Source organism: Oryzias melastigma, linkage group LG8 (genome assembly GCF_002922805.2).
Source record: "Oryzias melastigma strain HK-1 linkage group LG8, ASM292280v2, whole genome shotgun sequence".
Classification (NCBI taxonomy): domain Eukaryota; kingdom Metazoa; phylum Chordata; class Actinopteri; order Beloniformes; family Adrianichthyidae; genus Oryzias; species Oryzias melastigma.
This window is the reverse complement of record NC_050519.1, coordinates 23,650,717-23,666,156: the sequence shown is the minus strand read 5'-3', so window position 1 is coordinate 23,666,156 and position 15,440 is coordinate 23,650,717. Positions and strand designations below refer to the sequence as shown.

At 39.9% G+C, this 15,440-nt stretch overlaps 1 protein-coding gene across 1 annotated transcript in view; it reads left to right on the top strand.

Annotated features, from left to right (window-relative positions):
- Nucleotides 1-15,440, top strand: part of gspt1l (G1 to S phase transition 1, like) — a gene marked incomplete at its 5' end in the record, with an annotated part of 20,589 nt that overhangs the window by 2,042 nt on the left and 3,107 nt on the right. Inside the window, 12 exon segments of the mRNA XM_024290498.1 lie at nt 2,243-2,284; nt 5,891-6,133; nt 7,697-7,730; nt 7,845-7,922; nt 10,651-10,831; nt 12,058-12,212; nt 12,550-12,690; nt 12,769-12,862; nt 12,948-13,028; nt 13,112-13,285; nt 14,507-14,596; nt 14,667-14,835. Of these exon segments, the coding sequence (XP_024146266.1) occupies nt 2,243-2,284; nt 5,891-6,133; nt 7,697-7,730; nt 7,845-7,922; nt 10,651-10,831; nt 12,058-12,212; nt 12,550-12,690; nt 12,769-12,862; nt 12,948-13,028; nt 13,112-13,285; nt 14,507-14,596; nt 14,667-14,835 (1,482 nt within the window).

Genomic DNA, 15,440 nt, shown 5'->3' with positions numbered 1-15,440 from the left:
GGCCTGCATGTTCTGGCTTTAGCAGGAGGACACGTCTGCCACTGCAGGTTTGAGTCCCTGCATAGCAGTGTAGTGTGTTACTGATGGTAGTCTTCGGTACTTTGGTCCAGCTCTCTGCAGGTCATTCACTCGGTCCCCCGTGTGGTTCTGGGATTTTTGCTCACTGTTCTTGTGGTCATTTTGACCCTAGGGGTGAGATCTCGCGGGGAGCCCCAGATGGAGGGAGATTATCAGTGATCTTGTACGTCTTCCATTCTTAATAATTGCTCCCACAGTTAATTTCTTCACATTAGGGCTGCTACAAACGATTATTTTAATAGTTGACTAATCACAGATTGTTTTTACCGATTAGTTGACTAATCGGGTCATGCGGATGTGAAAGACCCATCTTAACCTTCATTGTTGGCTTTAAAATAACTAAAAATAAAGACATTGAAGATGATAGTTTCTTAAACTTTTAATGAATCGTGCAGCTCCTGTCTTTCATTAGTTTCTGAAATTAAAACAAGATTAAATTAAATGAGGTTGGCATTTGAAACAAGGAACTATTTTTCACTAAAGATAAGGTTTTGGGGGGCTGAACGCTCACAAATGTGTTAAACTTTACTACACTCTGACTCTATAGATTACAAACTAATGACTAATCCAATATTAAATTAGTTGTCGACTATTTTAATATACGATTAGTCGACTAATCATGGCAACCCCACTTCACACCAAACTGCTTTCCTATTGCAGATTACAGACCTCCCAGGATTTTGCAGCAGATATTTATGATTGTTGAGGCCTAAAACATCTGATATTACGGCACCTTTTGTGAAAAGTTGCAACAAAAGTTACAATGTTAATATATATATATAATTTTTTTTTTCTTTTTCCGAAAAGCACCTAATATAAATAAGCTGAGGTATACCTAGGATGAAAATGACAGGCCTCTCCCAGCAAGTGGGAGAACTTGCACAATTGGTGGCTGACTAAATACTTTTTTGCCACTCAGCATATACTAGGGGTGTAACAGATCCCAAAACTCACAGTTCGGATCGTGTCACAGTTTTAGGGTCACAGTTTGGATCATTTTCTGGATCAATAAAAAGTAAAAAATAAAAAAGCATAAACAAGAAGATAAAAACCTAAAATGACCCCTTTAAGCTTTAAAATATATATTTGAGAAATCATAAAAAGTTCTTCAATGCATTAAAATATACACTAACATGTTTGAACTTTGAACAAAAAAAAAATGTAAAAGCATGTAGTTTCCGATTACATTTACATTGCTTCTTCTTCTGTGTTACTATCAGAAGGAAATACTAATTCACACCAACAACGCCCTCTAGTGGATGTTGCTGTTTATTTAAGAAAGTTGTACATAAGTTACACCTGAATAGAAGTTAAACCCCAGGTCTATCTATTAAAAAAAACGTGACATATATATATATTTTTTAAAAATGGGTATTTGTGGCTTGTTTTAAGAAGTGCGTTAATATGAGGATTATCATTTTTTGTTTATTTTTGGCCTTGTAATAAGATCTGAGCTTATCAGGTTTCATGATTTTGCTTTGGGTAACATTGTTTTTTTGTTGTGTTCAGCATCACTTCATAAGGAAACGATTCCTTAAGACATGTTTGGAGCATATTTTAACAGATTACATTCAAATCTTGTTCAAGCAAATTTTTACTATTATAAACAAAGAGTGGTGATGTTTTGCAATCCTCTGGATTTCTCCATTGAAATTGCAGTGCATGAACATCGCAGACATTTTTTTTATTATGGGTGCACATTATTTAGATGCAGACTAACATCTCGTTATCTTTAAACTGTTACTGTCATTTAATGAGTATTTGTCTGCAGCAAACATGATAAAGGTCGCTCATTGTGTCCTTTGTCATAGTGTTTAAAAGTAGAGCATTAGCTGATAACTTCATTATGGTGCAAACAGACATATTCCTACTGCTGGACATCTGAATGATCACATGGGGTGGGGGCCAGCTAGAATGATCCACTTCTGAACCTGCTTTATCCCTGTTTCGGGTCGCACTGATGCTGGACCCTACCCGGCTGCTTCTGTAGACCCTCGCGGGGCCCTGCTACACTCAATGTTGTTAAACACCAGAAGCTGAATGAATACGAGTTAGGAGGATCTCAGTGAAACAAATCATTAGTTGGTAAACAGAAAATATGACATATTTGATTTAGCATTTGTCTAAATATAGTTCATTTATTATTCATTGTTTTCTCTTTCAGTTGCTGACAAACTTTCCAGCCTGAAGGTTTCACGAAGCTCTGGTATGTATGCAGGTCTCACCATCACAGCAGACCAGATAATGAGCAGAATTTATAGATGCTGTTGAGGAACGATGTCTGAATACAATTTCAAAATGCATCCAGGGGGTGATTAGTCATGAACATGCAGGTGCCAATGCCTGGTAGTGCTGCCACAAATGATTATTTTAATAGTCGACTAATCTTCGATTATTTTTTTCAATTAGTCGACTAATTGGGTCGCGCATCTATTGGATGTGAGGCATGCATCTTGACATCATTATCTTTAAACTTGAAGTGTTTAAACTATATGCTAACTAAACAAAAATACAATAGTTTATTAAGCCTTAAATGAATCATGCAGCTTTTCTGGCATTTAAACAGGGCTTCGGTCAAATGAGCAATCTATATCAACAACAGAAAACTTAATAAAAGCCTGAATTATTTTTTTAAAGATTTAATATATATATTTAATAAAACATATGAAGTATTTCAAACCTATACACATATAAACACACTCAAATATTTGCTCACTAAGGCCTTTTAATAAAACATAACAGTAATGACATCTTTGAACCGAAGATATTCATATATATAAAAAATCCTCAGGATGTTCTTATAAACGAAGTGCTTTGAGACATCTTAAAAAAGTGGGAACATTTATATTTTTTTAAAGGGAGAAAATCAGGGGATGTTAGAATGTACTACAATACTTTCATTCTTTCACTACCTACACTCACTGCACATGCGCAGACCCAAATTACATCATATTTTTCAGTTTGGTGGACCGCCCATAAATCTGTACGGCTTCTTTAATGTTGTTGTTATGCTGTTTTTGTCTGTTTTTGTGTCTTTAAGTTATATTTAGTTGTATGCTTAATGCAGCGAATGTAACACGTGTCAACTTAGCTCTAGATTTTTAGGCTAGCTCAGTACTTCACTTCTGTGAATCATAACAGTTTTCACACCACAACTCCGCTACAGATCCGTACCGACACACAGCCTCTCTATCTGTGCGGTGAATATTTCAAAATCCACTCTTCGAATCGAACGGCATGATCGCTGTGCGGAATATGAATGCAGCCTTGGCTCAGCGGTTCATTTCCAGTATAAATTCATAATCCGTGCCACCTTCGTGGCGTTTGGTTTGAAGAGCGCCAATTTAGAACCATTCACTCTGCAGACAGAGAGGAACTGTAGAAACAGATCTGCTGCAGATCTTGTTTACCTCCACAAACCACATTAATGACAGCCACACATGATCTGTTTGAACCCAGAAAACTGCCGCGGTAGAGCTAGCTAGCTCTCCATTAGCACCAACATTAGCTTAGTTTAGCCAGACGAAGCTCTCGTTTCAGGGTTTTCAAACTCAGTCTCAACATGCTTCCTCTTCATGTGTTCATTCATCATCTCGCGGATATTGTATTGGATACTTTCCTTTTGTTTTTCTCATGTTTCCCACATGTTCAGGCTCCGTTAGCACATTATTATGCTCCCTGAGGCTTCCCAGAACTTCCTGTGACATTCCCAGTGACCGGATGAGCACTACTGCGCATGTGTGACAAAGAGAGAGGCAGACCCGGCATTAGAAACCGCGTGTTGTAGTTTTGAGATCAAAACAAGGAAGAAAACAAACAAAAAACGACACTTCGACGACCAAAACAGTTGTATCCTATTTTAATAGTCGACGTAGTTGCGACTAATCGTGGCAGCCGTACTGCCTGGTAACAAAAAATGCTAAGTTTAGGTCTAGATTTAAATAAAGAGCTCTTTTGTAAGATTCTAAAACAAAAGTCTTATTGGTTTTGTGATGTTAATTATTTAAGCAGCAGAAGTAAAATCACTTTCAACGTCAAAATGTTGTTGGAGAGTTTATCCAAATCTTGTTCCACAACCATGCTGTCAGAAATCACTGAATTAGCACATCTATATTACTTTTTTTTCTTTTTTTTGTTGAGATAAATTAAATGAAAATATGCCGTTAGTGATATCTTGATCGGGTTTGTTTGGCTCTGATCTGATTCTGAGTATCTATACAGAATACTGATAACAGAAATCTAATCTAACACAAAAAACACAAATACAAATCAAACAAACCATGTTGTCCCCTATTTTTATTTGATTCAAACAGTGCACTTCTCTTTGAGGTAGTTAAGTTATAACTAGTAAACATAGTATAAATGTGATTAAACTTTACATATAAATGTTTGTTCACTGTGTGCCATGTCCACTCAGGATATCAGAATTTTTTTTGCTCCCACACCCCCTAATTTTTTTTCCCCTGTTTCTTCTCGTACATTTTCTTCTGTTCAGCTGACCAATTTTTAGTGAAACCTCTTTCATTGTCCAAAGTCCAAGAGAATCTGGCCACAGAGAAAAAACATGGCGCTTGAAAATCAATAGCCAGAAGTCCCTGCCCTCCCCCCTGCCGGAGGCGGCCGCCAAAAAGCATCATGGCGCCCAAAATCATTAGCCAAAAGTCCTGAGCCAGAACCCCCGTTTTAAGGTTGCAGCCGTTTTTCCCTTTGACAAATGGAACTGCTTACATGATCAGCTGATTCTCAGAGAAAAAAAAATCAGCATTTTGGTGTCTTTTCCTCCAGAGGTAAACGGGTGCAGATATGCAAATGTGAACACTTGTTAATATTGACTTGACAGAAATAAAAAGATAAATGTTCTCTGTCCCACTTGAAATTCATCTATACACTAATCTCTGACAGGAAGCTCAAACTCACAACCATGACTTGTGTCTGTCCCCCCTAACACACATGCTTGCACACAACCAACAGTCCCAGAGTTGGTTCAAACATTTAACTCTGACTTTACTGCACAGCTTTAACCATTTGTTGCAGCAGGAGATGCATTCAGGGGCTCCATGGAATTTCCGCATTTAAGTATTTTCTGTAACCGTTGTGTTATCCTAGGCATGTTTACATTAAAAGTGGGTCATCTTTAGGGCTGTGGATCATTGCTTAGGTGGTGATCCGATTCGATTCACAAATCAAGCTATGTGTATGTCTATTTACTGGATGGATGAAGATTGAAATTATTTTTATTTAATCATCATTTATACCTTTATTTAGAACAGGAGATCAGAATCAACAAAACTGATTAAAAAAACGCAAAGATTCAGATAAAAAGACATTTTGTTTGTCATTTTAAACTTTTATTTGTCAATCTTCTGGTTCAGCAGTAAAACATATAAACGATAAAAATCACTGCTGTTTTGGATCATTTAACAACAAAACCTGAAAATGTTCTCCACAGTTTTCTATCCTCAAAGTTCTTCAATATTTTACGTTCTAATCACTACATATTGGTAACATAGTTTTACTATGTGTTCATCTGCATTGACTTTGTGATTCTTTTTACAGTGAACAGTTTCAGCTGACATTGCAAATAAAAACAGAAGTGCTTGTGTGTTTAGCTTTGAAATAATTCTTTATCTGAATCATGAATGAAGAGGATTAGGATCATGTGCATGCAAAACGTTAACAACAATGAAGAGCAAACCATGTTCACAGTTTTGATCTTAGTGAACTTTAGTTTCATCTGTAAAGCGGTGATGTTTCTAATGTCATGATAGAATAAGAGTGCCAAAGTTCAACTTCCTGTTTCCTGTGTCTGCAGGGCCTGTGGAGAATGGTGAAGCAGACGTGACTACAGAAGAGACCTGGGATGAGAAAGAAGTAGAAACGAGTGAAGAAGAGCCAGGAGGCGGGGACGATGGTCCGGAGGAGGTACCAACAGTGGACGACGAGCCACCAGAAACCCTTGAGGAGGAGGAAGAAATTTCAGTGCCTAAAATCCCCCCCATTCAACCAGATGCTCCAAAGAAAGAGCACATCAACGTTGTGTTTATCGGACACGTAGGTCAGTGCACATGCACCTGAAGTTTCTTCTTTTGTCTCATTTGATTGAGAGGCTGAAGTTAGAATGATTTTGAAGAATGGACCTGAAACAGAACCACCAATGGTGGACCTTTCTGTGTGGAGTTCTCCCCATTAGAGCTGTGGATCATTGCTTAGGTGGCGATCTGATTCGACTCTTGAATCAAGCTCAACGATTCACGAACCGAACCACGATTCTTACTTTTTCATATAATTTTTATTGCTATGTGTATGTTTATTTACTGGATGGATAAAAATTACAATTATTTTTATGAAATCACCATAATTTACATTTTTATTTAGAACAACAGATCAGAATGAACAAAACTGATAAAACGCAAAGATTCAGATCTGACTAACATAAACAACATAAAGAGGATAAAAAATCACTGCTGTTTTGGATCATTAAACAGCAAAACCTGAAAATGTTCTCCACAGTTTTCTATCCTCAAAGTTCTTCAATATTTTATGTTCAAAACATTACATATTGGTGGAGAGTCCATAAGTAAAGAAGTTATTTTTTCGCAGCAGAATCAGCTGATTCATGTTGATCACATCCACCTTTCAACAGCGCGAGGCTGTTTCTTCAGAATAAGATGGAGTTTCGTTAATTGCGTCAAATGTTGAAGAGTTATCATAACCAAAAGAATGTAAACACTGGAGCTAAAGCACCGATGTTAAAGCTAATTCATTTCTTTCAGAAGTTATGTCTGTGAATGCTCATTTAGCCCCTGGTGTTCACACCGGACTAGAGCTGTGGATCATTGCTTAGGTGGCGATCCGATTCGATTCACGAATCAAGCTCAACGATTCACGACTCGAATCACGATTCTTACTTTTTAATATAATGTTTATTGCTATGTGTCTGTCTATTTACTGGATGGATGAAAATTGAAATTATTTGGTTGGTACTTATGTGAATTAAGAAAGACGCCCTCCATACCTCACCACCAAATCAAGGTCCCTGATTGGGTAAAGTTCATCCTGGTGTAACTTTCAACACACCTTCAATGAATGCACATCTAAAGTAGAACCTGGAACCTCTTAAAAGTGTGTGTAGTGACGTGTTGGAATGTGAAGCCTGAAACACATTTATGCGTGTTTACAGAGACTTCACTGGAAGAGGTCGTGTTGAAGGTGGTGTGAACGTAGCATTACATTTTACACACTTTTAATGATAGTAGTCAATGGTCCCTAAGCTGGTTTACCCACAGAAGTGAGTAAACCTGAGCATGGCTGCAGGTGAGCAGACCTGTCTATAGAGGCATGAAGGTAAGAAAAAAACTCTACAAGAGATCACAATGACGTTGTGCCTTTCTGCTGCACAGATGGAAAACATTAGATTTGTGTAAATCCCATTTTCATCTCTGATCAAGTGATGGTACATGCAGCTGGGTCAAGCCGTCATATAGAGTAGAAAACAACTGAATGGTTCATTGAGATGATTGTTCTTGTAAGTTAGGTGCTTTTCATCAGTGCAGTTACTTGGTTAAGAACATCATCTCTGAAACCATTTACAACAAGATGATTTGCTTTGTGGTCCTAGATGCTGGAAAATCCACCATCGGGGGACAGATCATGTGAGTAACTGCTCTTTTGCTTTTTTATTTTCTACATCTGTTTGTTTGTGAAAAAAAGACAGTTCTTGTGAAATTAGGGCTGAAATTTTTGCATTGCACTTTTATCTAATAAAGGTACCTGACGGGGATGGTGGACAAAAGGACTCTGGAGAAGTATGAAAGAGAAGCAAAGGAGAAGAACCGAGAGACCTGGTACGTTTGCTTTTCTGTCTGCTTCACATGACTTTTCCCCTTTGGATGGGTCTTTATTTGGTCTGCGTTCTGTGTACATGACCTGTTCAGAAAAGATGCAATGTGTGGTTCCACTCTGTTCCTCTTTTAGAGGTATTTGATGTCACTGTCAACAAGGTGTTGTCCTCTGCACCTTTAAAATGGTGTTGTTTGAAATTTCTCCGTATCACATTTCTTGTCAAAAATCAAAATTTTCAACCACAATTATTTTGATCAAATAATGTAAATAAGGAGTGGCAGAATCAACCACTATGCACCAATACACTGGATGCAGCCCACTGATTTGAAAAAGAAAAAAACAGGAACAGAAGCACACTAGTCTCTTATTCCATAAACAACATAGTAAGGAGCTACTGTTAGGGTCATGGGGACATGTACATTTTTAATGTGGTATAGATGGATAAAGCGTCTTCTCAGCTTTGGATAAAACTAAAACCACACAAAGTTTTGAGGCGTTTTGCTCCAAGTGTGAAAAGAGGCTTCAGCTTAAAGCAATGGGGATGAAGATGGGGGACTCCCATGCCAAATCTGAGATGGCATGTAATGTGAGTGAGAGGAAAAGAACAAACTCCAGCCAGCTGCTAATGCCGTCCAAGCAGCACACACTAGTAGGCAACTGGCTGGTTATTAGGGCTGGGAATCACTGGGTACCTCACGATACGATACGCGTTACATGGCTCACCATATCGATGATATCGCGATACTGCGATAATTGGTAAAAATCCTCTCTAATAACTAGCATTATATAGAAGAACACATTTTTGGGGAAAATATATCCTCGTTTAAACACTCGCTTAAACACAATCATAATAAACAACTGTTCTTATTTTGTACAACAAATTAAAGACACTTTTGTGCAACATTGCTGAAATCAGTAATACTATGTCTTTGACAAACATTGACTACAACTGAATTGGAATTATCTGTCAGATTCAATGTTAACAATAGTAAACATGATCAGCAGTCGCACTACTTAGTGCAGAATTGTTGTAAACAGAACAAATATTAAATAATTCAAGTGGTGACAGCTATCTACCTCCAAAAGAACGTCACACCAAAGGATGATGAATATAATGTTTTACAGCCTCTCTTAAAATTGGCCTAATTTTTTGTGCACTTTTCTCTCACTTGAAAAGGGCTGAGCATCCAAAAATGAAGGCTGATTTACTCAGACTGACACTTGAGATTATTTTTCCAATTTTTATCATTTTTCCATTTGGTCAGTCAGCAGTCAATAGGTAATAACCCTAAAACACACATAATAATAGCAATACATATTTACAAATTCAAATTCTATTACAGAATAGTAATAAACAACTTTAATTTATATAATGTTAAGTGCTTCAATTAACTGCTTTTCTAGTCTCCGGACGCACATTGCTTTGCTCCCCATTCTGCTTTTAATTTTCGCTGATTATTTTCCTCTTTTCTTTTTTTAATCACATCAGCAATAACGTTTGAATACTTTTAAACCATCGGGTCAGATTTATTTTTCTTTTTTACTCTAAACAAAAGGATTTTTTTCCTGCATTCCTCTTAAAACATTTTATCTTGAGCACTACGTGTACTTGGCCTTCACGCAGCTGAAGCCTGATATACGGAGCAGCAGCTAACACAAGGCTAACCAGCAGCAAGATGCCTTCCCTTTCCACAAAGGATTACCAAGACCTTCTGGAAAAGATCACAGCGCTGGAAACTAAGGTTCGCCACATAGAAGTGAACGTGGAGGTAAATGGACTCTATGGAAACAACACAACTTTGCCACTACCTCATCTCAGCAGAGAAGAGAGAGCTAACACGCAGCTAAATGGCACAGATTCTACGGAGAGAAAGACAACATCTGTGGACAATAACAAACAATCGAAAGATAATCCTCCCTGGAACCATCTTGGAGCAAAGCCAAAGAATAAGTCCAACAGCTGGAGAATTGGAGGACATGGGAGGACCTACCCCCCATAGAGAGCTGAAGCCTCTGAGGCTGACTGGCCTTCTCTTCCTACGAGACAGAGGACCTCATCTACTCCCGTACACCGGAGGAAAGAAGCCAAACATGAACGGAGCGGTGACGCTGCAAAACAGATTTGCTCCACTGTCAGATGATCCCGGATTGCCCAACGACCATCCACTGGAAAGCAGCAGCTGCTCAACAGTTCCGTCACGCAACTCGGACGCTCAGTGGAACAGCCTCTTCAAATGAAAATATAAGATCGATACTCGGTGAGAACCCATCGAGAATCGGTCGCAGAACTAAATATCATGATATATCGTAATACTCTGGGATATGAGAGAAAAACATATCATATCATATCCCAGAGTCCTCTATTATCTTATTTTGTTTTCTCCATGCTCTCTGTGACAACACAAAGATTGAGTCCTCTGTTTCTCAATTTCCACTGGTTGCAGGTGGGATTACAAAAATGCCCTCACCTGTTACCTGCCACAGTCTAAACAAACTACAGGAGCATCACATGCTTGGAAAAGCAGTTTATTTTTTATTATTACTGCTTTGACATGGTGCCAGTATGCATGGACCTTTGAGATCCTCTGTCAAATAAATTCTCATTTTTGTTTTTACTTTTTTGAAAGCGCGTCATAAATGAAGCATTCATGAAGCTTCAGCTGTTCAGCTCTCAGATGTTGGTTTTTGGTGGTTTCCACTTTTGACCATGTGTGTGCTGTTTGTCTTCAGGTATCTGTCCTGGGCATTAGACACCAACCAGGAGGAGAGGGACAAAGGCAAAACGGTGGAGGTGGGGCGAGCCTACTTCGAGACGGATAAAAAGCACTTTACTATCCTGGATGCTCCTGGTCACAAAAGCTTTGTTCCCAACATGATTGGAGGGGCATCGCAGGCAGACCTGGCTGTCCTGGTGAGTGAAGGCTTCCTAAATGAATTACAGGCATGATGGTTATCTTGTCCAGCTCTTTGAAACGCGTTGATCAATACCAGTATTTCAAGCTCTCCGCTCATTTATTAGTTATTAAAGCTAAATCAGTACATAAGAAAAACAAGGAGACAGTTGAGTTCAGTTTCATGGCGTGAACTTGTTTACCTCACGAAGAGACGCTAAAGGAGGAGCATTCAACAAAAAAGTAACCAAAAGTAGGTTATAGAAAGTCCTTCTGATTAAGAGTCTTTGAGAAGGAAAGTGTCGTTTTGGAAGCTGGGGTTTTGAATGAGACGGATATGCTTTTTGAAACAGGAGGGAACTGTTGTGGAGAGAGGACATTCTGCTGCTGAACCATACAGAGTGTTGTAGCTAAAGCACAGAGAGCTTTCAGAATGTCATTTCTGTTCTTCAAAATGAGTTAAAGCCATTGAGAAAAGCTGTACTGTTAAAAAAGCTGAGATCACAAAGCTGAAGCTGTGCTGAAAAATGATCCCGCAGACATGCAAACTACACAGCTTTAAGCTGAAAAAATTATAAAGCTCATCTCAAAAACAGACCGTCATACCTGGGTTTCTAAATAAAGTGCAGTCGTGCGGAAGAGTAACAGTATGGAGGCACACTCTGGGTTTGATAAAACAGCTGATGGTCACCCTGCCTGTTGTACACAACCAAAGCATAGAAGTGTGGCAATCATTGTTTATACTGCGGTCTGGATGAATGCTCCATTTTGATTGGCGGCTGAGTGTGGATTAAGAAAGGATAAATAGACACCTAAAAAAGAAGTTCTGGTCGTACAACCCAAACGTTCTGTATCACTGCGCAGGCTTCTCTACAACAAACTTCAGCTTGAATATCTGGACAAAAACAACCGGTAAGAGGGCAACGTTCTCTCTGAACTGATGCTTTATTTAACCAATCGTGATGATCAGCATTTACATATCGCTTTCCTTTACTGCTGCAGTCAAGGTTGGTGTTGTTACCATGACAACGCACCACACCACGTATCAAATAGTGCGCTTTTTGTAAAAAAGTTATTTCAACTCCAAAAAATAGCAAGAATATAGTACTAAAAATTGGATATTTATTCTTCTTGTGACTGTTGTTTAAGAAGAATAATGCACACTTAAAAAAATGTGCATTATCAGAAATTACAGCACGATGTGGAAGCCTGAACTGTCCTGATGTGGGTATTTATTTTCCTGCAGGTAATCTCTGCTAGAAAAGGCGAGTTTGAGACTGGTTTTGAGAAAGGTGGGCAGACACGAGAGCATGCCATGCTGGCTAAAACGGCTGGAGTCAAACACCTGATTGTTCTGGTCAACAAGATGGATGACCCAACAGTCAACTGGAGCTTGGAGAGGTGAGGAGAAGGGAATGTTGAAAACCCACGTTGAGGTTATTTCAGCTGTGTTTTCTGAATTGAACAATGACCCACAGGTGTCACCATTCGCTAACCTGCCATGCACCCTGGTTGCTCACCAGCCAATCAGTGTCACATATTCACAGTGTCACTCCAAATGTAGAAAGAAAATAGAGTGGAAACAGCACTTTGTTTGGTGCAAATTTCATGAAATATTGATTAAATTTAACACAATACTGCAGTTTAGCAGAAAGAGCTGCCAGACAAACCCGGTCTGCCCGGCTGGTTCTGGGCTGTAGCTCAGTCTGACTCGGGTCGTGGATGTCTGAATTCTCAGGTATGAAGAGTGTAAAGAAAAACTGGTGCCATTCCTAAAGAAAGTGGGCTTCAACCCAAAGAAGGACATCCACTTCATGCCATGTTCTGGGCTGACGGGGGCCAACCTGAAGGAGCCCACAGACCTGTGCCCCTGGTACACGTAGGTGTCCTGCTCTGTCAGTGTCCAGTCACTCCTTCAAGAGGTTTCATCCTAACACAGCTGTGTTTGCTCCTACAGAGGTCTACCATTCATTCCACACCTGGACAGTCTCCCAAACTTCAATAGATCCAGTGACGGCCCGGTCAGATTGCCCATTGTAGATAAATACAAGGTGAGATTTGGTCCTGAACTGATGCATGCTGATCGTCAAAGTGCTGGATAACCCTCTTCACCTGCTGGATTGTGGGTCTTCTCAGGACATGGGCACTGTCATTTTGGGAAAGCTGGAGTCAGGCTCAATCAGCAAAGCGCAACAGCTAGTGATGATGCCGAACCGGGTGAGTCTGCTCAAGATCTTTGGGATTCTTCCCTCAGCAGCAGAGCGGAGGAAAATGTCAATTCTCTGTGTTTGAACCTGCAGCACGTTGTAGAGGTGCTGAGTCTGCTGTCTGATGATGTGGAAACGGAAGATGCTGGGCCTGGAGAGAACCTCAAGCTCCGCCTGAAGGGTATCGAGGAGGAGGAGATTCTACCCGGCTTCATCCTATGCAACGGGGAGAGCCTGTGCCATTCGGGACGCACTTTTGATGCTCAGGTGAGTGCAGAGTGCTCTACTCACACCTGGTTGAAGCTCTGCAGATGAGGGTTTCAGCAGCAGCTGTGTTTAGAGACTTCACAGCACGGCTCAAGTTCAACCAATCTGGTTGCAAATGAGACCTTATTTCCCCAGAGTGCTAGCAGGAACAATCCCAGCTGCCCAGTGGACCAGCCGGTCCAGGTCTGAAAAATCTCTGAAAGTATCCTTATGGTTCAAGTACAGACACGCAATGGGCTCATATTGTGGTCTAAACCCCTTAGAGATGGAGAAAGATGCTAGCCCACCTCTAATTGACCCTTTTCTCATCACACATCGCCGTTCAGGTGCAGAGTCGCTTCTGGTGTCTACGGTTTAGAACGTAGCTAACAGCTGAACTCTGTTTAAAGCAATTTACCTGAATAATAAAAGGTAATCTAACCAATTGTAATTGAAATGTGTACAATATTTATTGAATAAATGACCTACCTGGTTGTATTAGTTTCCTCCTCTGAGATCATTCATAAATCAAAGTATAAATATCAGTAATCCTGTCTGCAATCAGAACAGCAGATCAGCTGATCCACAAATTCATCTGGATGATATTAAACCAGTCGTGGATTATTTCTCTCTGACAACCCGGTTAAAGTTAGACAAAGGTTACAAGAACTTCACTGACTGCTGCTTGTTTAATTATGAAGATAATTATGATTTTATTCTTTTAACCTGTGCTAATGCTAATGCTAGCAAATGATCAGGGCTTGGTCCCATTAAAGGCGTGGACTGGGGTGCTTTTAGAACCCCCCCACAGCTGCACCTCCATGCAAGCAGTTTGTTGTGGTTCATGTGCTGACCCCACAAGGTCGTCAGTAGTACTGCACATAGACATCGCTTCACAAGCACACACGGCTTTAATAAATGTGGCTTTCGTTTCGTAAATGTCACCCTTCCAATAAAGGGACAATTTGTCTCTACCATAGATTTATTTGACATATAAGTGTGATGACTTGATAAGTTTTCTGTAGTCATTGACTTTACTGCATTGAATTTTATCATAACGATTATAATATAAAGAAAATGGAAAAAGGAAACGAGCAGACGAATTCAGACTTCAAACAAAGTTGTTGTTAGGCCCTCGATTAACCAAAATGTACATTTGATGAAAATGTGGCTTGACATCAGAAAGTTGGGCACACTGATGCACCTTTTCTAAAAGCTGGCCTCTTGCTTTTCTTTCCACAGATTGTTATCATTGAGCATAAATCCATCATCTGTCCAGGGTACAACGCTGTTCTTCACATTCATACCTGCATTGAGGAAGTGCAGATAACGGTGAGACACCTGTATGATCAGAGCGGCTCACGGTGGTCACGGCAGCGCTGACCTTCTGACCCCTTCATAGGCCTTAATCTGCCTGGTGGACAAGAAGAGTGGCGAGAAGAGCAAGATGAGGCCACGCTTCGTCAAGCAGGACCAGGTGTGCATTGCACGTTTGCGCACAGCAGGAACCATCTGCCTGGAGACCTTTAAGGAGTTTCCACAGATGGGGCGGTTCACCTTACGGGATGAAGGTGAGGAGCTCTGGAAAAACGTGTCTTTTTAGGAGGATTTCCACTAAATCCTGGTGTAAGAACTGCATGAATGATGCATCGATTAAGATCCGCAAATGATTCTGTCATTTTATCAAGTTGAAATAATCCAAAATGCAGGGGTTTTAACTTGATATTTTCTGAAGAGCAAACAAACATGGTTGACCTTGCAGATTGGGTCATGTGACCAGCCAGACTTCAGTGTCAACAGCCAATTAGCTTTGATCCCGGAAGAGCCGCGCTTCTTCCTCTTCTTATGGAGCAGCTGATTCTAGAAGCTCAGACTGAGAGGGGGGGCACGGAGGCCCCGAATGATGACAAAAGGACACAACAGAAAACATTATTTCAGTAAACCAATAACCAATATATAATCACAAATACTTTTATTTTTAATGTCAAGGTAACAATGTTTATATATTTTGTTTTGGAAACATCGTCACCGGACCCCCCTCCTCTAAATTGAAAATGGTTCGGTCTAACTGGCTCATTTTTCCGCAGCTGTTTGTTACCGACAGACCACAGAGTGTGAGGGAGAGAAGATACGCTTTAAAATCAGGAGTTTAAAACCTGATTTAGAGGAGAACCTC